The 27,960-nt window shown below is 42.7% G+C and overlaps 1 protein-coding gene across 3 annotated transcripts in view; it reads left to right on the top strand.

Annotated features, from left to right (window-relative positions):
- The first annotated feature begins 7,387 nt into the window (after positions 1-7,387).
- The window catches only part of ZC2HC1A (zinc finger C2HC-type containing 1A), a 60,959-nt gene continuing 40,386 nt past the window's right edge, over positions 7,388-27,960 (top strand). The window contains exon 1 of one of the 3 annotated variants that reach the window (XM_073330758.2): positions 7,388-7,474. In XM_073330758.2, the coding sequence (XP_073186859.1) occupies positions 7,420-7,474 (55 nt within the window). In that variant the 5' untranslated portion in view covers positions 7,388-7,419. Of the gene's footprint in view, positions 7,475-7,881; positions 8,088-27,960 lie in introns of those variants that run through there. The other 2 variants (XM_073330759.2, XM_073330756.2) reach the window with 2 other exon arrangements.

Here is a 27,960-nt window from a genome sequence, read left to right as displayed (position 1 = left end):
TATCGATTAACCAGGCGTGGGTTTTTCCAGCGTTTGCAGCCTTGAGGCCTCAATAGATATTCCTGGGGCACATCCTGCTCTTCGAAAATGCATGTATCAGCCACTTCAACACAATTCTTATCAGGAAGGATGCACGGGGTCAAGCTGCCCTTTCTGTGGCACCCAAAACTCCCCACCCCCACCACCACCACCACTCCTGCCTTGGTCAAACTGACAGTGCTGAATGGCCAATTTACAGCCTGCTGACTTGGCTGCTTTTAGCAATAAGCCATAGTGGTTTCAGGCACTTTACTGGTTTGCCAAAGTCTCCCCGTACATGTAGGGCCTTGAGGAATAAGATATCAGGTGATCTTAATAACTGTTTGCAGTGGGGGTGATAAAAGGATTTTATGTTGGGACTTTTTTTATGGAGTACTTCCATGAGGTTTACTAATAATTCAGCCCCCAAAGAGGGATATTATTGAGAGAGGAAAATTGCATGAAGGTATTGTTTTACCTGAGAGGGGAAACTCAGGCAGGAGGCCGCTGACCCTGTTACAGTCTTGAAAAATTTGGACTAGAGAAATAAAATTAAAAGACTCAGGTGTAAATTGTGACCAGGCCTAGGTATGCTGGGGGAAGATTGTAAGGCTCTTCATAACTTAATGCACCCCTACTTCTCCAAATTTGTATCTTCTCTCATAGGCCCCAACCCTCTGTTCCTCCAACCATGCCAATGTTCACATTCATTTGTCTGCTTTTCCCCACAAGTACCTATAAAGCATAGAATGCCCTCTATGAACTATTCAATAATACTATGATCCTGTCCCACATCAAGTCCCTCCTCAAGAACCACTTCTACCATGCTTATGGGAAATGGCCAACTGATAATGATTGGATAGATGGCAGGTAAGAGTTTCTGATGTTTATCTTATTATTTGTGTTTTATTCTGTGCTTGTACAGTGTCTAGCAGAATGGGGCTCCAATCCTTACTGAAGAAATTAGGTGCTACCATAGTATAAATTACCAGTATTGAAGCCTACACTCCAGTGCATTGCCAACAAACTACATGTGAGCAAGTGAAAAATATGATTGCGAGTATAGAGATAGATCTCTTATCCTTGATATATTTGTTCCCAAGACTTATGTATACAATTAAAATATAATACTGCTATCATTTGTGTATTAATTTATACACTTTTTATTATATGGGCAGACCCAGAAGGCCTATTGAAGGGGACTTTCCATATATGATGAACTTATTAATGCTAAGGAGAGTATTGCACACTTACAACAAGAGGGCATCATCCTGGCACTAAAGACCACTCCTACTATTACCAGCTCTGCGACAGTCTCACTCTGTGATGTTGGGTGATTCACTTAACTTCTCTGTGCCTGTCTTTTCCCCATTTCTGTAAAATGGGGAGTAGAGCACTTTGAGATCTACAGATAGTGTGTGCTAGCTGAGTTTTAATTATTTCATCTTCTGTTGTATAATGAAACATGTTACTGAAAACAGTGTACCAATGAGATTGTGGATTTTAAGTGATGTACATACAGTGCATTAATGGATTGTTTTAAAACAAGATACTATATGATTACTAATGAAGCAAAGGTATCTTCTCAGTATAAAACAAGTACTGAAATGGTTCCTGTGATCTGAGCCAGACTGCTCAGTGCAGTCATTTTCTATTGTCTTATCAAGACTTTGCAGGCAAAGGAGTGAGCAAAATGCTAAGAATTATTTTGTGTTGAGACGCTTATTTTTTTTGGTGGAAATACTATATTTTTCTTATGCTTACTAATGTGTTAATGGTAAACCTTCATGTCCCTTATAAAGAATGGTTACATATAACAACTGAGGTTCTTTGAGAGGTTGTCTGTGCAGATCCCCCTCTAGTTGTACATGTGCCCCACACACAAGATCAGAATCTTTGAACAGCAGTGTCTGTTGGGCCCTGCCTGCACTGTGTATGTCATTGTGCCTCTCTACCCAATAGCATAAAGGGCAGAGTAGCCACAACTGTCCTTCAGTTCACTTGCTAACTCAGAATGCCAGATAACAATGACTGAAAAAGTGGGAATGAAAAGTAAGTCATGGGATCCATGGAGATAACAAATATCTGAGACCCACAGTTACTGTAAGGTAAGTAACCATTCGTATTTCCATCAGAAATAGGGAAGTGTTATTACCATTGTACAAGCCACTGGTGAGACCTCATCTGGAATACTGTGTGCAATTCTTGTCTCCCATGTTCAACAAAGATTATTTCAAACTAGAACAGGTTCAGAGAAGGGCTGATCACAGGAATGGAGAAATTACCTTACAAGAGGAGACTTGAGGATTTTGGCATAGGTGCTGGAACGAGGGGTTCAGGGGGTGCTACAGCACCCCCTGACTTGAAGTGGTTTCCATTATATACAGGGTTTAGAGTTTGGTTAAATGGTTCACAGCACCCCCACTATAGAAATTGTTCCAGCACCCCTAGATCTTAGCTTGTTTAGCCTAACCAAACAAAGGCTGAGGGGAGATATGATTGCTCTCTATAAATACATCAGAGGGATAAGAATGAGGAAGAGAAAGGTGCTATTTAAGTTAAGGGCCAGTGATAGTACAAGAACAAATTGATATAAACTGGCCATCAACAAGTTTAGACTTGAAGTTAGATGAAAGTTTCTAACCATCAGAGAACTGAAGTTCTGGAAGAGCCTTCCAAGGAGAGTAGTGGGGGCAAAAAAACCTAACTTGTTTCAAGACTGAGCTTGATATGTAGGGCTGTCAAGCAATTAAAAAAATTAGTTGCAATTAATCAGTTTTGATTGCACTGGATAAAAAGTCAGTTATATGTAACAATTGCAAAGCTAAGTTCCAATACCATCAAAGTACTTCAAGTCTGCAGTACCACCAACATGCTAAACATGCTTTCACCTCCAGTTCTTGTGCTACAGATAACCCACTAACAGCAAATGAACCCCACCAGCTGATACAGAGTACTCTTACAGAGTTTCAGGATTGCTACAAGCCCAATGGATCAAACAAAATACAACAGCTTAACCAATGCTATTGCAAAGTAGATAGCTATGGACAGCAGACCACTCAACACTGTAAACGACAGAGGGTTAAGAGATGTTATTCTAATTGAATCTTCCAATCAATCATACCCCTTGCCCTCCTAAGGAACCATTGTATCACAAATACATGTCCTATTTCACAATGAGAAGAATACTCAGTTGGAGCTTCTGAAAAATGCACTAGCTGTTGCTTGGACTGCTGTTTACAGGACATCCTTGAGCAATCACAGCTCTCTTGGAGTCACGACACACCTGATGGATGCTGCATGAACACTGTAGTCATTTGCTTTAACAGTCATACATACTGAAGAGAGACATTATGCTGAAACACACGTAGAGCATTTCTTGGATGTTGTGAAAAAATCGAATATTTAAGAAAAGGTAACAACAACAATTAGTACTAATGGTGTGATCAAAACTGTGATTAATCATGATTAATTTGTTTTGACTTAATTGCTGAGTTAATTGCAATTGACAGCCCTATTGCACACAATGCTATTGGAGGCACTAGAGGATCCCATGTCCAACTATGGTTTCTGTAGATCAGCTGGGTGACCAGGCTACAAAATGGCAGATGAAATTCAGTGTTAATAAGTGCAAAGTAATGCACATTAGAAAACATAATCCCTCTGATGTTGCACCCCATAATGCTTTATAGAAATATGCTTATGAGTGTAAATATGACATAACTGGAATATGTTTTATGCTAGGTATGCCATGTAACATATCTTTGCAAAGGTTATGTTCTGCATGTATTCATCCTATTTGTATGCATGTATCATTTTTGTATTCAAAGTTATGAATATTGGCTGTGTACTTGTTTGATTTTAAGTAGCCTCAATGAAGCATTTCATCAGCTTCTTGAGAAAAGACTATTCTCAGTAAGTGCCCAATCAAGAAATACTTAATCTGATAGATGCAAATCCACATCTGAGCTTTCTTGGGAACATTCCTGTCAAGTTCTGAGTCATGCATGGACATGTGACTTGACCCATGTGACTCCAAAACTCCATTTTGTAGCTACAAAGGGGGGAGAGGGGGGCTTCCACCCAGAAGAGAGAAACTGTATAAAGTCCTGGGAGACGCCTCCATTTTGTTTTCAGCTGGCTCAAGAGATAGCCTCTCCACCCCCAAAGGATACCTGAAAGAAACTGGAACAAAGGACAGTAACCACAGAGGTGTGAGTGATTGCTGGACCCAGACTAGAAGGAGGCTAGTCTGTAAAAGAAACTTTTTGGAACATCTCTGAGGGTGAGATTTCATCTGTAATCACTTTCTTACTGTATTAGGTTTAGACTTGCGTGTTTTGTTTGATTTTGCTTGGTAATTCACTTTGTTCTGTCTGTTATTACTTGGAACCACTTAAATCCTACTTTTTGTATTTAATAAAATCACTTTTTACTTATTAATTAACTCAGAGTATGTATTAATACCTGGGGGGGGGAACAACTGTGCATATCTCTCTATCAGTGTTATAGAGGGTGAACAGTTTATGAGTTTATCCTCTATAAGCTTTATATGGGGTAAAACAGAATTATTTGTGGTTTAGACCCACTGGGAGCTGGGCACCTGAGTGTTGGAGACAGGAACACTTCTTAAACTCTTTTCAGGTAAGCGTGCAGCTTGTAGGGGACGTGGTTCAGACCTGGGTCTGTGTTTGTAGCAGGCTAGCATGTCTGGCACAACCAGGCAGGGTTCTGAAGTCCCAACTGCCAGGGAAAATGGGCTTAGAGGTAGTCTCAGCACATCAGGCAGCAGTCCCAAAGGAGTTTCTGTGATCGAACCCATCACAATCCCAACTATACATACAAAATGATTGAGTCCAAATTAGCTGTTACTGCTTAAGCGATCTTGGAGTCATTGTGGATAGTTCTCTGAAAACATCTGCTCAATGTGCAGCAGCAGTCAAAGAAGCGAACAGAATGTTAGGAATCATTAGGAAAGGGATAGAAAATAAGACAGAAATATAATACCACTATAAAAAGTGGATATGTCCCCACCTGGAATACTGTGTGCAATTCCAGTCATCTCATCTCCAAAAACAATATATTAGACTTGGAAATAGGACAGAGAAGGGCAACAAAAATGATTAGGGATATGGAACAGCTTCCACGTGAGAAAAGATTGAGAAGACTGGGAATGTTCAGTTTAGAAAAGAGACAACTAAGGGGGGATATGATAGATATCTATAAAATCATGAATGGCAGAGCCATCCCTTGGGTAGGGCGAATCGCGGTGACCGCTCCGGGCCCTGCGCTTTGGAGTGCTCCACAGGCTGGTGTGACTGGCAAATGCAGTCGGTCCCGGAAGACGTAGGCATGGGGAGCAGGAGATGCTGCAGCACCCCCATGCTCCCAGCTGCCAGCCCCGCACGTGGGGTCTCGGCTGCTGCCCCACACGCCCAGGGCTCTGCTGCCACCCCATGCACCAGGGTCTCGGCTGCCGCCCCGCTCCCAGGGTCTCTGCTGCCACCCGAGATCACTGCTGCTGCCCTGCTACCGGGGTCTCAGCTGCCACCCCGCGCCCCCAGGGCTCTGCTACCACCCCATGCCCAGATTGGCTGGCTCCACGTCCAGAGTTCTGAGGCCATCCCAAGCCTAGGGATGTGCTACCGCCCCACACCGGGGGCTTTGCTCCCGGCCTCAGCTCTGGGGGCAGGAGTAAGGGGGCTGGCTTTCAGCCCCCGTATTAAAAATGTTCCAGCGCCACTGCCAAAAGATAAACCTGTCACTTCCGCCGGGCCCGCTATCTTGTTGGCAGTTAGTAGAGACAGCACCCAGCTCATCCGCCTGCATTTCAGTGCAATGAGTCCCCCGCCCCAGCTGGAGCCCTGAGCTACCATGGTGCCGTGGCCAACAATTGCCCCGTGGAAGGCACCAGCAACTGCCAGTAGCAGCAGGCGGCTCAGCACCAAGCTGGTTCCATCCCGCCAACCCAGCTGCCGATGCAGAGCAGGGCCTTCAAGGGGGCTGATTTGTCCCTGGCCCTGCACTTCCCTAGGGACAGCCCTGATGAATGGTGTAGAGAAAATGAATAAGGAAGTGTAATTTATCCCATAACATAAGATCTAGGGGTCACCCAATGAAATTAATAGGCAGCAGGTTTAAAACAAACATAAGGAAGTACACAGTCAACCGGTGGAACTCACTGATAGGGGATGTTGTGAAGGCCAAGACTATAACAGGGTTCAAAAAAGAACTAGATAAGTTAATGGAGAATCGGTGGAACAATGGCGTTTAGCCACTACGGTCATGGACAAAACCCCATGCTCTGAGTGTCCCTAAACTTCTGACTGCTTAAATGCTGGGCGTGGATGAGAGGGAATGTTTTACTCAGTACACCCTCTCTGTTCTGTTCATTCTGTCTGAAGCATCTGACTCTGGGCATTGTCAGAAGACAGGATACTAGTCTAGATGCATTATTGGTCTGACCCAGTATGGCCATTCTTATGTTAGCAGTATTTATATCTCCTTCTACAGGTGCACTGAAATTCATTATCAGTCTTTAGGTACTTTTCTGATGTCTGTAAATGTAACAACAGAAACATTGCTAAAATGAATAAAGGAGGGAGAGGACTGAAAAATATCTCTGAAAAAAGGGGATTCTGTGGTACCGTGATTTTCCAGCAGCTTCAGATGGGCTGTTAGCACTTCCCACATTCTCTCTAGATTTTTAGCAGCTCCAAGAGCATTAATCATAATTAATGGATAACATGCTGCTGCAGAGGGATCTGTTGTGTGAAGCAGGAGGGAGGAAAATGATGTAAGGAGATTTGGGATGGAGTGTATAAGACATACAGGGGGATTTGAGGGTAGAGGGAGAGTTGACACAAGGCAGGGGTACGAGCTCTTACCAGTACGGGGGCTGCTCTGCCTCTCCCACCCCACTCCCCCAGAAGGGGCAGGGCTTCTGGTGGAAGGGGCCTGGCCTGTGCTGCCCGGGGCTCCTGCAGCGATTAAAAGGGCCTGGGGCTCTAGCCGCTTCTGCTGCCTGGGCCCTTTTAAATCGTGGCCCTGGGGTAGCTACTTCTTTTAGGCGGGCGCGGGGAAGGAAAAAAGGACAACGACATTAAAGGGTCCTTTGCAGCAGGGACGCCGATGGGGGGCGCAAAAGGGGCAGTGACGCTAGAAGTGCTGCCCCGGCAGCGCTTTAAACTCAGCCGTACGGGCCGGTACCGGCAGCCACTTTTTACCGGTACTCCGTACTGGCCCGTACCTCCGAACTTTCATCCCTGACACAAGGGGACAGAAGACCATAAGGACGGCCATACTGGGTCAGATCAATGGTCCCTCTAGCTAGCACAATAGCCTGTCTTCAGACAGTGGCCAATGCTTCAAAGGGAGTGAACACAACAAGGCAATTGTTAAATGATCCACCTCCTCATCCAGCCTCAGCATCTGGCAGTCGGAGGAAACTTGGGAGGTATGGAAAAGAGTAGCAATGTACTGAGATTGGGGTGCGGGTGTGTGTGGGGTGCAGTAAAAGATGTACAGGGATCTGTGGGAGGATTCAGGAGGATGGAAGGTAAATTGGATTTGGGGACAGAGTGACTGCAAGAAAATTGGGGGGGGAAGGGGGGCAGGGGTATTTTGGGAGAGCGAGGAGATAGTGGGGGAAATTAGAGATCCGGGGGAACTGGGGGCCACCCAGGGGATTTAGAGAAATTGGGGGACATGGGGATTTGGGAAGGTCTTGGAGATGGAGGGGGGCGAGAGGTCGGCGCATTTGGGGAGCGATTAGAGAAGCAGCAGATTGCGGTTTGCGGGGTCGGGTGGCGGCGAGGCTGCGGGGGTATTTGGGGAGAGCTCAGAGGAACAGGGGTCGGTGGCGAGGGCTAGGGGCGGCAATCGCGAGGCAGCAGGGAGCGCCCCAGCCCGGCCAGGCCCGACGGACAGGGGGCTCTGTCGCCCCGGCCCGCCCGCCCGCCGGGGAAGCCAATGGGAGCGGGGGATGTTAGCGGTCGGGGGTGGGGCCGGGTTGCTACAGCAGCGGCAGCCGGAGCCGGAGCCGGAGCGCGCCATGGAGGAGCTGGAAGGTGAAGGGTGGGGCGCGGGGATCAGAGACCGCAGCGGGCCCCCGCCCCGGGCCGGGCCTCTGTGTGTGTCCGGGGGTCTGGGCGGGGCGCGGGGCTGGGATAGGAAGGGGAGGCGGGAGTGGGGAATATGAGACCTCAGCTCCGCCTTGGGCAGCGCATCCCCCGCCCCCTGCAGGGAGCCGCGGCGTCGGGATGAGGGGCCTGGCACCCCGAGCTGGCCGGCGGGGCTCCCTGTCAGCCCCCTCCTCGCTCCGGGGCAGCAGAGCCCGCGGGCCGGAGCTGCTGCTTGCGCCTGGGCGGTGTCGGGCAACGAGGGGCGCTCTGTGCCCGCAGCGGGGATTGTCCGCGCCCAGGGACGTAAACAGCGGAACAGCCTTGTTTCCTGCCCCCCAGTTATTTCCTACCCCCGAGAGAGACTTAACATCCGCCAGGGCGGCACCTTCCCCCCGTGAGTGGGGTTTGGCAGCCAGGCTGCCAGTGCTGTTTGTAGCCAGGTCACCTCTCCTGTGTGCCCCCCCCCCCCACCCCCAGTGACCTTGTCGGGCCAGTGCTGGCTTCACAACTGAGCGCCCAGTGTTTGTCTCTTGTGTTTAAACGTACAAAAGCGGAGCAAGTCCCTGATTATCTCTGCAGCCTTTCAAGTTCCCAGCATAAGGCTCCACCTTGCTGATGTGCTGCAGCGGGCTGTTGGGGATGACTACAGCATTGTTTTGGGTGGTGCAAGCATCCTTGTCTGCCTGCCTTTTTTAACAAGAGGATTGTGCTGGATTGTATGACAAGTTTTAAACACTCGCTTCGGGATTGCCACAGTGACTAAGTATTTCTCAGATATGGTAAATGGTTGATTATGCACTGGTCTATACTACAAACTTATGTTGATATAATTATGTCCACACTCCTGAGCAACATAGTTATACTGAACTAACCTCCAGTGTGGACGGCGCTAGCGCTATAGTTACTGCGTCTTGGGAAAGTGAAGTACTACGCCAAATAGGTAGTGATCAATGGCTCCATGTCTAGTTGGCAGCTGGTATCAAGCGGAGTGTCCCAAGGGTCAGTCCTGGGGGCCGTTTTGTTCAATATCTTTATTAATGATCTGCAGGATGGCGTGGACTGCACCCTTGGCAAGTTTCCAGATGACACTAACGTGGGAGGAGATATGCGGGAGGGTAGGGATAGGATACAGAAGGACCTAGACAAATTAGAGGATTGGGCCAAAAGAAATCTGATGAGGTTCAACAAGGACAAGTGCAGAGTCCTGCACTTAGGACGGAAGAATCCCGTGCACTGCTACAGACTAGGGACCGAATGGCTCGGCAGCAGTTCTGCAGAAAAGGACCTAGGGGTTACAGTGGACGAGAAGCTGGATATGAGTCAACAGTGTGCCCTTGTTGCCAAGAAAGCTAATGGCATTTTGGGCTATACATGTAGGAGCATTGCCAGCAGATCGAGGGACGTGATCATTCCCCTCTATTCAACATTGGTGAGGCCTCATCTGAAGTACTGTGTCCAGTTTTGGGCTCCACACTACAAGAAGGATGTGGAAAAATTGGAAAGAGTCCAGCGGAGGGCAACAAAAATGATTAGGGGGCTGGAGCACATGATTTATGAGGAGAGGCTGAGGAAACTGGGATTATTTAGTCTGCAGAAGAGAAGAATGAGGGGGGATTTGATCGCTGCTTTCAACTACCTGAAAGGGGGTTCCAAAGAGGATGGATCTAGACCAGTGGTTCTCAAAGCCGGTCCGCCGCTTGTTCAGGGGAAGTCCCTGGCAGGCCGGACCGGTTTGTTTACCTGCCGCGTCCGCAGGTTCGGCCGATTGCAGCTCCCACTGGCCGCAGTTCGCTGCTCCAGGCCAATGGGGGCTGCAGGAAGGGTGGCCAGCACGTCCCTTGGCCCGCGCTGCTTCCCGCAGCTCCCATTGGCCTAGTGGAAAACTTTTTCACTAGGAGGGTGGTGAATCACTGGAATGGGTAGGGAGGTGGTGGAATCTCCTTCCTTAGAGGTTTTTAAGGTCAGGCTTGACAAAGCCCTGGCTGGGATGATTTAGATGGGGATTGGTCCTGCTTTGAGCAGGGGGTTGGACTAGATGACCTCCTGAGGTCCCTTCCAACCCTGATATTCTCTGATTCAATAGGAGAAATTCGTACACAGAATTTCCACTAAGCATTACAGTGCTGTAGCAGCGTCATAAGTGTAGACAAGCCCAGCTTGTGGAATATTTGCACCTTTTTATCTCCTACGGTTAGATTAATGCAAATAATATTTTTGTGGGGTTGTAACTTTTCACGGATAACAGAGGTAAGCAAATAACTTCACTAATGCAAGAGTATCTAACATCTGTAAAAGTTTATAATTATTAATGTTGCTGAAAATTAACATGAACAGAACTGATTTGTGTAAATATCTGTAAATGATCATTTAAAAAAGCATTCTTACTCTGCTTTGTCATAACTAATTACGTATTAAAGATAAGAATGATATGGGCAACCTAGCCTCCTCCTCTTTTCACTGCTACTTCAAAGAACTAAAGCAATTAAGAATTGCTATATAATAAGAATTATTTTATCTTTATAGCTAGGCTTGGCAAGTCAGTTAATTGACTGCCTATTACTTGACCATGGTCAAATATTGTGAAATATTCCAACAAAAAATAGGCAGTGGCCTACCTTTTTGTTTTCATAATGATGCCATTCTGTCATTTTTAGAACTTCATTTCATTGTGCTTCAAATTTTTCTGAGTTAAAATAACTCAGGCCTGATCTACACCTAAAACTTAGGTTTACCTAGTTTTGTCACTCCGGGGTGTAAAAAATCCAATTTAAGCCAGGATGAAGACACTAGTGTGTCGAAGAAATAATTGTTCTGTTGACCTTGCTTCTCAGGGTGAATTTACTTCAGTGATGGAAAAAACCCTTCTATTGTTGTAGCTAGTCTCTACACTACAGCGGCATAGCTGCAGCACAGTAGTTGTGCTACTGTAGTGCTTGTAGTGTAGACACATCCTCAGTTAAGTAACTTAGTTTTTGTAAGTAGGCAGAAATATATATCTGAAGACCATATAGTCTTACTCTTTTTGTTACTCTTCTAATAAATTAGTGCTTTAAAATATTTAACTATTTTTAACATTAATTGACCAGTCAATTGACTTGATTATTTTTGGACAAAATGCCCCACCCTATATATAGGCTTGGCAGAATTTGAATTTTTTAAAAAAATGTTGATAGATATCTCTTTGTTTTAAAGCATTTTTTCCTATTTTTATCAATTTAAATTTTCACATTTGCAAGAAATTATGGGTGGAGGAGTGAAAATAATTGTTTAATGAGAGTAGATGTTGAGATTCAAAAAGTTAGTTTTATAATTGTTAAAACACAAATTGTCAACATCAAATGTCAAAATATACAGTGTAAACTCTGTTATCAAACAGCATTTTTCTTTCATTGCCTATCTGAAATTTCTATTATTACTGATGAAAATATTTTTCGTCAGTTTGTGTGTGTACAGAGAAATTGACATTTACTGACATTTACCGATAAAAATCAAATCCTTCCAACGCTACCGATATAGCATTAAAAACATGAGTGAGATCCTGCTCTCCTTATACGAGCAGCCCTACTGACTTCATTGGGATTACATGCATAAATACAGAGAGCAGGATTTGTCATAGAGTTGTAGGACTGGAAGGGACCTCGAGAGGTCTTCTAGTCTAGACCTCTGCACTCAAGGCAGGACTAAATATTATCTAGATGAGCCTTGACAGGTGTTTGTCTAATCTGCTCTTAAAAATCTCCAGTGATGGAGATTCCACAACCTCCCTAGGCAATTTATTCCAGTGCTTAACCATTCTGACAGGAAGTTTTTCCTGAAGTCCAACCTAAATCACTCTCGCTGCAGTTTAAGCCCATTGCTTCTTTTCCTATCCTCAGAGATTAAGGAGAACATTTTTTCTCCCTTCTCCTTGTAACAACCTTTTATGTACTTGAAAACTGTTATGACCTCCCCTCAGCTTGTCTTCTCCAGACTAAACAAACCCAGTTTTTCAGTCTTCCCTTGTAAGGTCATGTTTTCTAGATCTTTAATCATTTTACTCTTCTCTGGACTCTCTCCAATTTGTCCACATCTTTCCTGAAATGTGGCACCCAGAAATGGATGCAATACACCAGCTGAGGCCGAATTAGCACAGTGTAGAGTGGAAGAATTACTTCCTGTGTCTTGTTTATGACACTCCTGCTATTATTCTTAAATATGATCCTGGTATTTGAAAAATGAGTACAGCTAAAACATGGTGTCTCATGCTTTATCAAATGATGCCCTTCTGGGCACTAACAAATTAATTAATAAACCTAAGATTTTGTCTTGGATATTTTTAGTAAAAGTCACGGACAAGTCATAGGCAACAAATTAAAATACACAGAAGCCCGTGACCTGTCCCTGACTTTTACTAAAAATATCCATGACAAAACGGGGAGCCAATGCGGGGCGCCTGGCTGGGAGCTCCAGAGGTCCCCACCACATGTGGGGGTCTTGGAGCTCCAGGGTTCCTCTCCTGCCGCAGTGGTGGGAGCTACGAGGGCTGGCCAGGAGCTGCGGGGTCCCCCCACCGCATGGCTCAGAGCCCCCCAGTGCCCGCAGCAGCCAAGAAGCACGGGAGTCCCCCCTCTCCACCCATGGCGGCCAAGAACTGCGGGGGTCCCCCTCACCACCCACGGCGGCCGGGAGTTCGTGGGAGCAGTGGGCGGCCCCTGCTTCCCTCTGTGGCAGCTGGGAGCTCAGGGGGTGTCCCCACGCTGCTTACGGCGGCCAGGAGTTCCTGGGAGCTGCAGGGAGCCCCTGCCATTTGCAGCAGTCAGGAGCTCCAGGGTCACCCCTGCTGCTCACGGTGGTGGGGAGCTTTGGAATACCCCATGCCATGTGCAGCAATGGGTAGCTGCGGGAGGCCCCTGCCGCCCGCGGCAGCCGGGGGTAGAGGGAGTCCCCCTGCTGTCCACAGCGGGGAGCTGCGAGGTACCCCTGCTGCAGGTGGTGGCCAGGAGCTTGAGGGGGGCCTCCGCCTCCTCAGGTGGTGGGAGTACCCTGCAGCTCCCAGCCGCCTGCCAGCTGATGTCACGGAGGTTTTTATAGGTCATGATTCCATGACTTCTGTGACCTCTGTGACAAAATCTTAGCCTTACTCTTTAAACCTTTGTCGCAGAGACTTCTATGGCTAGATTCTGTCTTCACTTACACCTATGGCAAATTTGCACCTTCCTAATTTGTGAGCCAGTTGGGAGTTTCATGCAGTGTTAATCATGGTAGAACATTGCCTACTGTCTCTCCATCCAAACTCGTTTGGGGTTGAAACAAAAATGTTTAAAATTTTTCAGCAACTTGGAAAAAAAATCATTCGGTCTGAACAAAATATTTTATTTTAGATTTTTTTAATTTGTGTTTTAAATGCAATTGAACCAAATTTCAAAATGAAAAGTTTTAATAAAAACTTTGTTGTTTAATAATAACAACAATCAAAACATTTTATTTAGAAAATGTCAAAACAAGAGTTCTGATTTTTTAAATTTTTTATTTTATTTTTTTTCAGAATTTTTTGTGTACCCCCCCCAAAAAAAAAAAACATTTGGCAAATTTGGGAAATGTTTCAGTTGACTCAAATCTGCATTTTTCAGCTGAAAAAAGTGTTGGCTGAAAAATTTCACCAGTTCTATCCTGACTAGTTGATTCGCGAGTCTGCTGAGGCAATCCACATTCCATGTATGGGAAACCAGGGGGAGTTGAAAGGTGTAATATATCCCATATTTACAAAGCAGGCCTTTTTCTCAACCCTGATACCTTGTTTGCTGAAAAATAAAATATTGCTCTTGTGACGTGAAGCTTATTTTCTTTATGACAGGTTTCAGAATAGCAGCCGTGTTAGTTTGTATTCGCAAAAAGAAAAGGAGTACTTGTGGCACCTTAGAGACTAACCAATTTATTTGAGCATAAGCTTTCATGAGCTACAGCTCACTTCATCGGATGCATAAAGTGGAAAATGCAGTGAGGATGTTTTATACACACAGACCATGAAAAAATGGGTGTTTATCACTTCAAAAGGTTTTCTCTCCCCCAGCCTCACTCTCCTGCTGGTAGTAGCTTATCTTATGAACGTTCCAGATTGATGTGAGCACAGCAAAAGGTATCTGAGAGATTTTTGAAAAATTGAGTTGCGTGACTTTGTAAACTTTCTTATCCCAAATAATTTTACTTACAGATAATTTTTCCCAGAACTGTTAAGAATAAATTCAGTGACTTCTTGACTAGTCATTATAGTGCATTTCTCTTAAGTGAATCAGTCCAGTAGGAAGCAAATACTTTCTTTGTTTTTTCTGATTCAAAACATGTACTAAAATGCCTTGCATTTGTGTTCCAACAGTTGCAGGTTAAACATAGGTAAACAAAGCTTTTATTTACTTGAAAGGACAGTGCCAGCTTAAGCTGTACCTCTTTGGAGTGTGATGACATTGGATCTCATGAGTTAAGGATCAGGTCTAGTGAACATTTGTATGGGAGGGTAGTCTCCAAAGAAAAGAGTGGGACAGCAAGTACTCTTATTTCATTAGGTAGCATTTTCCCTTTTAAGACATTACTAAAACAGTGACACAATATACTAGTGTTGGAGGTGCCATTTTGGATTCAGTGTAAAATTGTGGTAAAAAATTTGGCATAGGTTCTCCCATCTTTGTAACTTGCTGCTTCTAACAGTCCTCTAAAGCTTAATATTGTAACCTGTAAGATACACCTGTATAAACTAGCTTTTAATCAGTCAACAAGCAGGGAATTTTCTGATAAAGACAGCAGGGGACTGATTGGGTAAGTTGGAGAGTATTTTAGAATATGTGACTATATTGATGGGATCTTGGAGTACGGTTTGTAACATTCAAAGGGCTTATAATATTTCTTGTATTGTGATTACAGTGTGATTATCTAGTGCAGTGGTTCCCAAACTTGTTCCGCCGCTTGTGCAGGGAAAGCCCCTGGCGGGCCGGACCAGTTTGTTTACCTGCCACTGTGAGCTGCGATCAGCCGAACCCGCAGAACCCGCAGACTCTAGTGAAATTGCAAAATAGATCTTCTCTATGTGACTTCTGATTTCCTTGGAACTCTCTTCTGGCTTTCTTTTGAAATTACACTTAGTTCCATTTTTGCTTTACTACTTCCTGAGCTGGTTCTAAAGAGCAGTCTTGGAACTTAGACTGGCTGTAGGAGGATCAGGGCTCAAATACATTAATTAAAAGTGACAAAAGCTGACATAAGTTTTTAAAAGCTAATCTAAAACTTCCTAGCTTTTATCAGTTATTGTGGGATCTGTTTGGTATTGTTAATTTTTTTTAAAGTTACTTTTTGAAGACAGTAGAAGGCCTGACTTTTAGAGGTACTGACTAAGGACCTTCAATTGGAGTTGTTTATGCTCAGCATTTCTTAAAAGTAGGTCCAGACTTCTTCAGAGTCATAGATGGAAGTAGTGTTTGGCAGAACCCTCTATCAGCTAGGGAGCAGAAAGATTTTTATCATGGACTTCATAAAATGTTTTATGAATGCTGACATGCTTGCATTTCAAGAATTTTTGTGCCATCTTGAAGGGGCACTATCAACTTGAAATCTAATGAGGTTTAGAACATGAGTTTAAAGTATTTTCATATAAGACACTGGCCCCTGAATCCTCTTCCAGTTGTTGTGGGTTTACAATCACGTTTTCCTTTTTAAATCTTTCCCTCTTTCTGTTGCTGCATGAAAGACCTACACAAACATGAGAGGCTGTGTGTACAAGAGAAACAGCTAAACTGACAAAATGCTGTCAAATGCACAAAGTTTTTAAAACATAGAGAATTTTTATTTAGTCTCTAGTTCATAATAATTGTTTGCAGCAATAGTAGGTAAAATATTTTTAGATAGAAGTCTGTGTTTTGTTTGTTTTTTAAAGCTGATTTTGTACCTTAAGTGTGAGAGAGAAGTCTCTGCACTTTTATGGTGCAGTGGTAGACAGTTATGGAGTTCAGTTTCAACAGGAGTTTTAAATGGTTATTTTGTAAAAATCGCATTGAATTAGCAAAAAGAGCACTATGCATTTTTCATGGACTGATCAAATGGAATTGATTAAAAAAGAGTTTAAAAATCACCAGTTTTTTCAATTTTTCACATATGTCTCACTTTTCTTGCGAAAGGATAACAAAGAAATATAAAACACTTATCACTGATATTATTCTACTGTAGTAAACACTTTGTGTAGTAAATACTTTGTGTAACACACTGGCAAAGTATGTCAAGTTTTCCAGTGGCTGGTGTAGAAAAGGATTAGCAGTTACTCCTGAAGCTGAAGTGGTAAGGGCTTCTCAGAGCCTGCTGCTGATCTTTGTAGGGGATTGATACAGTTAAAACAGATTCTGTACTGAAAAGCTATGATTTGTAAATTGTGTGTGAATCAACAAAATACACATTTTTGTTACACATCAGAAATTATACAAATACACATATCAGAAATCTGTCATGTATTTTGCTTGTATGACACCATGGTCAGTTTGTATATTAGGCATCCTCCTCTGTGCCCAGTGCACAGAAGATGTGAGTCTGTGACAACTCTCATTTGGAGGGCCTGGCTCATCAGTACAACCTTTTTAGACACATGCTTCTAACTCTGGCAGTCATTGGTTCAGTCCCTTATGGTGGCTGTTGCACAGATGTCCAACATTGGTATGTTTGTACGCTTCATACTGTCAGGCGGGGCGTAGAGAAAAGTAGAGCACAATAGGCAGACCTGCTCGTGTCATGCAGGCACATGCATGCTGTTGCTGCAGCCACTTGTCCATATTCAATTTCCAGAGGGTCATGAAAAGCTACAGAATGTTTTGGGAACTGAGTGATGACAGGGACTCCTTTGCAAAGGTTCCCTCCCACTGACAGGTTATATTGTAACTTTTAAACATGAAGAGTTTGTACTTGTTACCAGAAAAGCAATAAATATCCCAATTTAATCAAACTTTACACTCTGAAACAAAACGTTAAGTGACCTCAGCAGTGTTAAGGTGGCATAATTCCTGTCACAGGGTAGTTGGCCTCTTTAAGGGGAGTCAGGACCCAGTCTACCCATTATTGGCCTTTTTATAGCAAACAACTCCATCTAGCAGTTAATTAACTAATGAGCACCTGGGCCAGATAAAATGCCATGAGAGCTCAGTTTAGAAGGGTTGCTCTTAGCAACCTTGAGGGGAGCACCTTGAGACTCTAGTAAGGGAAGGATAAAAGAGGCCTGTTAACCCCTCCAAGCTGATAGGTGAAACGAGTGAGTAAAGAGGAGAAGCTGATTGAGGACTACAGCTGGCCTGAAGCATAACCTAGCTTCGGGAGGAGGGTTGGGGACTCCTGAATTTGGGAGAGGATGCTTGTTGGCATGAGCACCAGAGCCAGAAGAAGGGTTGGACTTGAGAGGCTAATGAAGGAAGGGTTTTCTTGTATTCTGTAAAAGGAGTCACTAAATGAGACCCCACGAAGGAGGCATCTTGTTCTCAGTTCCCAGTTCTGAGTACATCATTGCCAGATCAAAAGAGGGGAGCAGCCTTGCAAGGCCCCGTTATGCCTCAAGGGAGTATGCTCGTGGCATCAGCCTGTCTTGCTTCCCCAGTGCATGGAATATCTGACAATCAGATGTGCTGATTTGTGGATATAATTATTTCAAAGCATATGGGGTCAATGTAAATGTTTAGCACTAGAATTGCAGTAGAAGCCGAGGTATATATTGCTTTTTGGTATCTGTTGGAGATGGAAAGGAAAGCCTTATGGTGTATTGTAGTGCATTATTAACTGCACTGTCAATATGAAGATGGAAAGGAATGTGTAAGTCTTTCCTCTTTTGAATTCCATTCTTTTCAATTTTGGATGGATAAAGTATACCCTGCTGCTAACATTTTGTTTGCTAACTGCATTCTAAGTTCAAGAAACTGGCCCCTAACTAGAAGTATGTGAAAGGATGGGTATTGAGAAGAGAGAACTTATTACTGTGTTTGAAGCATGCTGGCTCTTTGAGCATTTATGCATCTAACTTCTGAGGCAATCCAGTGAATAGTTTATCTAAACTGGAATGATGGTCTTAATTAAATGAAGTATACGCTTAAAATTTCCAGCAGCAGCTTAATTGTAACTAACAAACACACTTTAACAAGTTTCAGAGTAGCAGCCATGTTAGTCTGTATCCGCAAAAAGAAAAGGAGTACTTGTGGCACCTTAGAGACTAACCAATTTATTTGAGCATAAGCTTTCGAAGCATGCATCCGATGAAGTGAGCTGTAGCTCACGGAAGCTTATGCTCAAACACTTCAACAAGGTATCCACTGTTGTTAGTTACTGCATACAAAGGATTTTATATTCACACCTTCTCCCTCTGACTTGATCATATTCTACAAATGTGAGCATAGATAGCATATGTCTATACAACATTCAAATGGAGAATTTGAAAAATCAGCAGCCCAGTTTATTAGGCCCAATCAAATTCACGGTCCATTTTGGTCAATTTCATGGTCATAGGATTTTAAAAATCATAAATTTCATGACTTCAGCTATTTAAATCTGAAATTTCATTGTGTCGTAATTTTAGGGTCCTGACCCAAAAAGGAGTTGTAGGGGAGGTTGCATACTGCTACGCTTACTTCTGCACGGCTGCTGGCAGCGGTGCTGCCTTCAGAGCTGTGCAGCTAGAGAGTGGTGGCTGCCAGCAGGGAGCCCAGCTCTGAAGGCAGAGTCGCCGCCAGCAGCAGCACAGACATAAGGATGGCCTGGTGTGGTATTGCCACCCTTACTTCTGGGCTGCTGCTGGTGTGGCACTGCATTCAGAGCTGGGCACCCAGCCAACAGCCGCCACTCTCTGGCCACCCAGCTCTGAAGGCAGCATAAAAGTAAGAGTAGCAATACCGTGACTCCCCTAAAATAACCTTGTGACACACACACCCCACAACTCCCTTTTGGGTCAGGAACCCCACTTTGAGAACGCTGGTCTCCTCTGTGAAATCTGTGTAGGATAGAGTAAAAGCACACAAAAGAACAGATTTTATAGGGGAAGACCAGATTTCATGGTCCATGATGTGTTTTTCATGGCCATGAATTTGGTAGGGCCCTATTTATTTAGCCACCTTTAGTACCCTTTTCTCATTTTCCTGTTTGTCCTCTTGTGTTCTCTCACTTGATTCATCCCTCATTTTAGTCATCTTAATCTTTTAAACATGTTTAAATATGCCTTCCCAAGAAGTGTTTTGCAGATGGCATATTTTACATGTGGTCACATTGTCATTTTTGTATGACTATTGCTTGTGCTATTAGTCAGTCTCTGCTTCTGTTACATAATATAGTAAAAATATAAATAAAAATGGCATCCCAGACAACACTGATCCATGGAAATATAATGGAAATTGTGGCGCTCAAGGGACTGTTGTCTGAATCAATATCACAAGATCACAGTATCTTTTCAAGTCAAAACAATCTGAAGTGCATAAGCACTGAGATTGCCCCCCCACACACACACACACAACTTAAGTGGATGGAATACCAATAATAGCAGGGAAAAATGCAAATGTTTTGGAAAAATTATGTGAGTAAGCAGTGAAATTTGAAATTGTGTGGGAACACTCTTGTCAGCCCTTGCATAAATGTTTGTGAATTTTTAGAGATAATCTGATGCATCTACATCATATAAAAGGAAATGTTTATACTAGAGAGTTTCTGCAGGTTTGAATGGAGTTTTGGTTGCCACAAGTGACCAAGATTTTATGTCATCACAGCAGGTGAATTTTGAAGGACAACCTGTGGCATTTTACACTAATGTCAAACTGCTACTAATAAATATAGTACATACATTTTTTTTCAGTTTAGACAACAAATTTTATCTAGGTTTGCGGACACAATTTTAAAAAGAGAAAACTTATAATACAATTTCAATTAAAAATTAGGACTGTCAAGCGATTAAAAAATTAATCGTGTGATTAATAATAGAATATCATTTATTTAAATATTTTTGGATGTTTTCTACATTTTCAAATATATTGATTTCAATTACAACACAGAATACGAAGTGTAAAATGCTCATTTATTTTTATTACAAATATTTGCACAAAAAACAAAAGAAATAGTATTTTTCAATTCACCAAATACAAGTACTGTAGTGCAATCTCTTTATCATGAAAGTTGAACTTACAAATGTAGAATTATGTTAAAAAAAAAACAAAAACCCTGCATTCAAAAATAAAACAATGTAAAACTTTAGAGCCTACAAGTCACTCAGTCCTACTTCAGCCAATCACTCAGTAAAACAAGTTTGCAGGAGATAATACTGCCCACTTCTTGTTTACAATGGCACCCAAAAGAACAGGCGTTTGCATGGCACTCTTGTAGCTGACGTCACAAGATATTTGTGCCAGATGTGCTAAAGATTCATACGTTCCTTCATGCTTTAACCACCAGTTCAGAGGACATGCGTCCATGCTGATGACGGGTTCTGCTCAATAACGATCCAGAGCAGAGCGGACTGATGGAGTCTCATTTTTATCATCTGAATCAGATGGCACCAACAGAAGGTTGATTTTCTTTTTTGTTGGTTTGGGTTCTGTAGTTTCTGCAGCAGAGTGTTGTTCTATTAAGACTTCTGAAAACATGCTCAACCTCGTCCCTCTCAGATTTTGGAAGGCACTTCAGATTCTTAAACTTTGGGTCCAGTGCTTTAGAAATCTCACATTTGGTACCTTTTCTGCTTTTTGTCAAATCTGAAGCGAAAGTGTTCTTAAAATGAACAACATGTGCTGGGTCATCATCTGAGGCTGCTCTAACATGAAATATATGGCAGAATGCGGGTAAAACAGAGCAGGGGACATATTATCCTCCCCCAAGGAGTTCAGTCAGAAATTTAATTACCGCATTATTTTTTTTAAAAGTGTGTCATCAGCATGAAAGCATGTCCTCTGGAATGGTGGCCAAAGCATGAAGGGGCATACGAATATTTAGCATATCTGGCACATAAATACTTTGCAATGCCAGCTGCAAAAGTGCCATGCAAATTCCTGTTTTTACTTTCTGGTGACCTTGTAAATAAGAAGAGGGCAGCATTATTCCCCGTAAATGTAAACAAGCTTATTTGTCTTAGCGATTGGCTGCACAAGAAGTAAGACTGAGTGGACTTGTAGGCTCTGAAGTTCTACTTTGTTTTGTTTTTGAGTGCAGTTATGTAACAAAAAAAATCTACATTTATAAGTTGCACTTACACAACAAATAGATTGCACTGCTATACTTGTATGAAGTGAATCGAAAAACACTTTATCATTTTTACGGTGCAAATATTGTAATAAAAATATTATACACTTTGATTTCAATTACAATACAGAATACAATATATATTAAAATTTAGAAAAAACATCCAAAATATTTAATCAATTTCAATTGGTATTCTATTGTTTAACAGTGCGATTAAAACTGTATTAATTCCGATTAATTTTTTTTAGTTAATCGTATGAGTTAACTGCGATTAATCGACAGCCCTAATAAAAATTTAGTGACACCAAAGACACTCCCCACAAATGTCAGATCCAGCCACTGGAGGTGAAACACATTCGAGAAGCAAGCATTTCTGGTTATTGCTGCAGTAACTGGAGGCAGCTGAAAATGTGGGGAGCATTCTCCAAACACAACTGACAGAAGAGCTCCTGGAGCATGAACTTTTATAAACCAATGGTGATATAGCTGCTCTAAAACTATCTCTGATTTCTTTTACCCAGACAGCCAATGTCTTATCTAGATAGAGCTCAGCCAGCTTGTTCTTTTTCAGGACTCAATCTCTGCCAGGTACTGGGAAAATCAGGTGACTGTACAGTCTGGGTTCAGTGAAATGGAGATTTAGAGCTGTGTGGCGTAAGCATAGTGGTGCCACTTCAACCCAGATCATCTTGCTATTTCTCCCCAGTGTCCTTGCATACATCTTGAACAAGATGGGTCAGGATGGAACACTGTAATTCTCTACATGAGATTACTTCAGATAATTTCTACTCTGTTCTCTTGCAGACAAGTATATCAAGTCATTTAACTCTGACTCCATTTTCTGCCACACATTGCAGATGTGTTAACAGTTTGTGGTCCGTGGTATCAAAGGAAGCTGATTGCAGATTTTTTAAAAAAAATCTAAGATGCTGGATCTTTATTCAACCCCTGGAGATTAACCAAGGAGACTGTTATAGTCTACATACCATTCCCAGACCTCAAACTAATCTGAAAGGAAATCTGAATAGTATTGCCAGAATTGCCTTGCTATACCCTCACTGATCCTTTTAAAAAAATAGAAAAGAGAGAGACAGTTTGTATAAGGAGCTGGTTTCTCCAGCAGGATCGTTCATTTGAGAGATTCTGCTGCCCTCTCATCCTCATGCAAGGGATTGGTAATATTCAGCAATAATGAACACAGTGTTTCCCCGTTTGATTTTGTCAGTAAGGAAGAACATGAGTCTTCCATCTTTTTATTCTGTGGTGGTATAGTGCCTAGCACAACGGGATCCTGGCCTGTGACAGAAAATAAATTATAAATCTTAACTTATGGCAAAAGCTCAGATAACGGTTCTGTATTTGTCCTCCTTTCCAGGTAGAAACTTGATATCTCTCTGAATTTCTGTGTAACCATTTTGCCTCAGGCTGTGCTGGGAATAGAGACAATACAGAGGAGATATTTTCACAAGTAAAAGTACAATATTAATGGAATAATATACTAAAATCCATTTGGAGATAAAGAAACATATACTGCAAGATATTTTAACAGTTATACAGAAAAATATAAATAGACATTAACAAGTCACCCTCAAAAAAATCTGAGACACAAATATATAATTTTAAGGGTAACAATTGAGAGAATGAAACGCAGAAAACTTGCAGAGAGCATGACTAAGAACAGGGAGAACTCAAAGGTATTTTGAATTTCTGAAATTGGATCAAAATAGTCATAGAAAAGATGGCAGCATATCAGCAGTGAACTATATCCACATATAGCAGTCCTGCTAAGATGCAGAGAATTGAACTAGAAGTTCCACTAGAAAATACCTTCCAACTTAATTTAGATTGTGATGGTCAGTGTTTCATTGATTCTTCTCATTTTTAGTTCCAAACACACCTATGAAAAGTACTCCTGGGGGAATTCTTTGCCACTGAGCACATGCAGAATTCATGTCCCCTGCAGATTTTTTTCTCCGCAGAAAATAGTCTGCTGGAGAAGTATTGAAGTTATGCCTCTTGCCCACCAGGGGCTGCCATAGTGCAAGCACAGAGGGTAGCTGCTCACCAGCTATAACAGCCAATAGGGAGAGATCAGAGACTGCGCCCTACCCACAGTACCAGGTGAAGAGGCACATGTGGGTGGACAGACAGAGCAAGGCACACAGGGCTACTGAGGGGTGGGGACAGACTGGAGTGGAGGTGGAGAGCCACATGGGGATGGGGTTGGAGTGCAGGGCACATGGGGACAGGGACAGATGTGCCTGACTGACTGCGAGAGGTTAGGGTTTAGTAGCTTCCTAACAATCCCTGCCCCACACCCCTCCATAAACCCCTGTTCCATGCTTCTCCCACCCGTACCTAACAACGCTTCAGGTTCACTCCCGGGCTTCTTCTCAGCAATTACTTTCCCCTCCCTCAGCTCCTCCATTACCTCTGACTCCCCCAAGCCTTTTTAACAGTGCTTCTGAGAGGTGCGGGAAATTCGTTTCTGTATTGTAGTTTAAATGAATTATTGCTCAAAGTTCTGTATTAGTATGCCCATTAAGGAATTTGTTTGTCATAAAAAACATTTCCTGAATCTTTTTCATTGTCTGTATGGTTGCAGACATACTTGTTGACAGGTATTTTGAAATAAATTACCAAAATAATTGAAACTGGTGTGACTATATTGTTGTTCTGACAAATAAAAATTTGCAGAAAAAATATTGTGTGCAAAATTTAAATTTTTTGGCACAGAATTCTCTCCGAAGTAGAGAAGATACAGCATCACCGGATAGTAATTTTTTTTGGAAGATAGAACAATTAATGTGGACTGTAATATAGCACCGAGGCTGATTTCAGACCTTACTTGTATGTTGTGCTCTATGCTGTCTAGAAAACGGACCCCTTGGTAAAGCATGTCAAGTGCCCTGGTAGTGCCTCATGCTGCATCATTGAAGTCAGTAGGAGATTTGCCTTGACTTCAATAGAAGCAGGCTGCCAGCGAGTGGTCATGTAGATGAGACACTCCTTTATATTAAGTGGTAGGAGTCTGTGCTAGGGATCTGAAGTAAGGGGAATTGATTTAAATCACCAATTTTAATCACTATTTAAATAATCATTTTAAATTTTGTTTTGCATTTGCACTTTTTAGTTATGTTCCTAAAGAAAGATTGAGTTTAATTGGTGAGTAACCGTTGAAACACGTTGATTTGCAACTAAATACAGCCTTTACACTAAACTTGGTACTACTTCTTGCTATCCAGGAGGTTACACTATATCAATACACATTTATTTAAGCAGTTACATCGCTTAACATACATTTATTCAGATTCTTAATTTTTACATGTTTGTATTATGTTAGAAAATGGTGAATGATGCATTTCTTTCTTAGATTAATTTTTTACTTGTGATTTGTGTCAACGTCTATTTGGATGAAATTTGGAATTCAATTAAAAAATGTACAAAAACATAACCTTTTAAATCAGTTAAATAAAACTACTTTAAATGTGCTGGATGGTGGGGGGGTGGGGAGGAAGTTTCTCAAACCATGTGTGGTGCTAGGCAAGTCCTAAAACCAAATTTATCACAGGTGTTCACTAACTGTGTTCCTCATTTTCGAGCGCCTGATTTGAGACCTGAAGCCTTATCTGCAGAAGTGCTTAACACTCACAGCAGCAACGGAGGTCAATGGGAGCTATGCTTTGAACATAAAAAGTGCTACAGAATGCTAAGTACTCTGAAAAATCGGATCCTAGGCATCTCAAATTGGGCACCCAAAAAGTGGACATTTTCAAACGTAATTCTTAATTTCCTTGACCATAACACCATGTTTATTACACCCAGTTGCATTTACACAGATTCTACAATGCAGCTTTTATAACTTCTATCATGCTTTAACTTTCTGTATTATTTTCTTTTATGCTATATTTTGAAAAGTGTTTGTAAGCATTGGTTATTGTGATTTGTATAAAATATTTAATAGATTTCTTTAGCTTCAAGTTGTAAATAAATTGTAAATAGCAGGTTGTAAATCTGAGGTCCATTTTGGCCAAAAGGCAAAAAGGGGCCTTATCAAAAACAAGACACAACTTTTGTATAAGACACCAGTTATCAAGATGATTTTTGCCTACTGGAAGAGACAGAAAAAGCTTAAGATATTTGTTTTAGAAAGAGTCCTTACTTTAACAGAATGTAAGAATGCTCTTTTATGAGCAAAGATGGCTGTGGTGTCTGTCTATTTAGCTTGTAAGCTCCTTGGAGCAGGGACTGTCTCCTTGCAGAGTTTTTCTATATACGTCTTAAGACTAAGCTGTGCACTGTCTCCTAGGAACTTTCCCTAGAGACTTCTTCCTAGCAGATTTCCCCACTGCCTTGTCTCCCCTCCCCAGGGACTCTGACAGCTTCTTTCAGGGGACCTCCCTGCTTCTTATAGGCATCAGGGTTCTCTGAGTGTCAAACTTCCTATCACTGAACAAGCACATAGCGAAAAGCTACCCAGAGGCCAATTACAAGTTCATTTTATTGAAGCTAATACTATAGATCTGGCACATTCTGGAATCTAGCCAGGGCATGGCATCGCTTTAGTGGCAATGACAGATGATCTGTCATTGGATGGAGGGCAGACATCCATTCATATCCTCCTGGACCTCTCCGCAGCATTCAATATTCCATTAGTACATAATGCTGTAGTGCATCTCCCCAGCAAGCATGTCCTCTGTTTTTTGCACTCTCTTCCCCTAGAACAGGGGTGGGCAAACTTTTTGGCCATCAGGGACTAGAAATTGTTTGGTGGGCCATGAATGCTCACAAGATTGGGGTTGGGGTGCAAGAGGGGGTGAGGGCTCTGGTTGGGGGTGTGAGCTCTGGGGTGGGGCTGGGGATGAGAGATTTGGGGTGCAGGAAGGTGCTCTGAACTGGGATCGACAGGTTTGGAGAGCAAGAGGGGGATCAGGGCTGGGGTTGGGGCGTGGGGAGAGGCTCAGGGGTGCAGGCTTCGAGCGGCACTTACCTCAAGTGGCTCCCAGAAGCAGTGGCATGTCTCTTCTCCTGTTCCAGTGCAGAGGTGCGGCCAGGCGGCTCTGCACGCTGCCCTATCCGCAGGCACTGCCCCTGGAACTCCCATTGGAGCCCGGAGGGGCCTAATGGTAGGTGTAGGAGCCAGAGCTGTGAGAGTTTAAGTATTGTCAGGTAACTGATTGATTACCCAATTAATATAAATATTCTGTACTCAAATGGCTTCTTGCATTAGTTACCAGTTATAGCAAAATCATTGGGCTCCATATTGGTACAGTAAAAACCTTACCATTTACATAGCAGTGAGACTGGGAAGTTCTTGGGTTAGCTGCTTACATTTAAATGATAAAACACTTGCAAATGTATATCTCAAAAGAGATTTATGCTATCTTTAAGCATCTAAGGAGTTACAAGTTTTGGACCATTGAGAGAAAATGAGTTATCAGAAGTAAATGACATCTTCTGTAAAACATTTTTCAACCATCAATGTTTTTCTTAAAGTTTGAAGGCCTTAGAGTGCTTTTAGAAGAAATTATTTTCAATAAGAATTTTGTAGGGGTTTAATTGAGGTTTTCGTCTATGAAGGTGGACAGAAAGCCCATTTTTATGACTTAGTTTTATAACTCTGACACAACTTCTTATTAGTAATGATTCGTATAGTAGTGTCTAAGGGTCAACTGAGGATGGAGCGCCAGAGTAATAGGCATGGTACAAACCAGACTAGTAGACAGTCCCTGCCTACTAATAGGGATCCCCTACCTCATTCATTACAGATCCCCTGCCTCATTCATTACACACCTTTTGATTTCTCCAAGAGATGAAGAAGAGGTCTTTCACACAACAGTCTCCTTTATGACAGAACCATGACTCATCCCTAGTGCAGGGCCATCCCTTGCACCCAGTAAGGCAGGGGTCATATGGAAAAACTAGTAGGTATATTTAAAGTGTGCATCATAATGCATAACAAGGGGATGCAAATTAAGACTGTCCAGGCAACCTTAATTCTAGCATTTCCTAACCTCTGAATGCTTGACTTTGCAATCTTAATTATGTTCTTTTAACACAATTATTTTTTGTATAATTTCTTAGGTTTGTAAAAAGGCAAACTGAAAAAACAAATCCCATCAGGTGGCTTCGTATTGACACTCACTTGGTTTCTCAGTAGGTTGGAGCCTTTAAATATATTGCACAGATTTCTGCCACTTGAGCTAATGGAATAAAAGATAACCATAAATAGTAGGTGGTCATCCTCTGTGAACTAACACCAGAGAACAATGAGACTTTTTGTCAGAGAGTAGTACACACATTTGCTGACATCAGAGGAATGATGAGATCTTGGGTTCCATTCCAGGCTCTGGAGGGTAGTATATTCTAGTGAGCACATTCTTTTGCCTGTTCCCTCGCCAAGGTTGATGCCTTCTGCTCTGTCTCTTCCAACTTGTCCCTGCCTTGCTCCTGGTCCCTATCCCAGTCTCCACTCCTCAGGCTTCTTATCTCAGTGCCAGACTCCTTGTCCAGCCAGTCCTAGCCTCCTGCTCCAGGCTTTCTTTCCGAGTATGGTCCCTGCCATTCCCAGTCTCTTTGCCCAACCAGTTCCAGTGCCCTCTCGCCTTGACTGCTT

The sequence above is a fragment of the Lepidochelys kempii genome, chromosome 2, assembly GCF_965140285.1.
Source record: "Lepidochelys kempii isolate rLepKem1 chromosome 2, rLepKem1.hap1, whole genome shotgun sequence".
NCBI lineage: Eukaryota > Metazoa > Chordata > Testudines > Cheloniidae > Lepidochelys > Lepidochelys kempii.
Note: the sequence above shows the minus strand (reverse complement) of the source record. Positions and strands in the feature narration are given on the sequence as shown.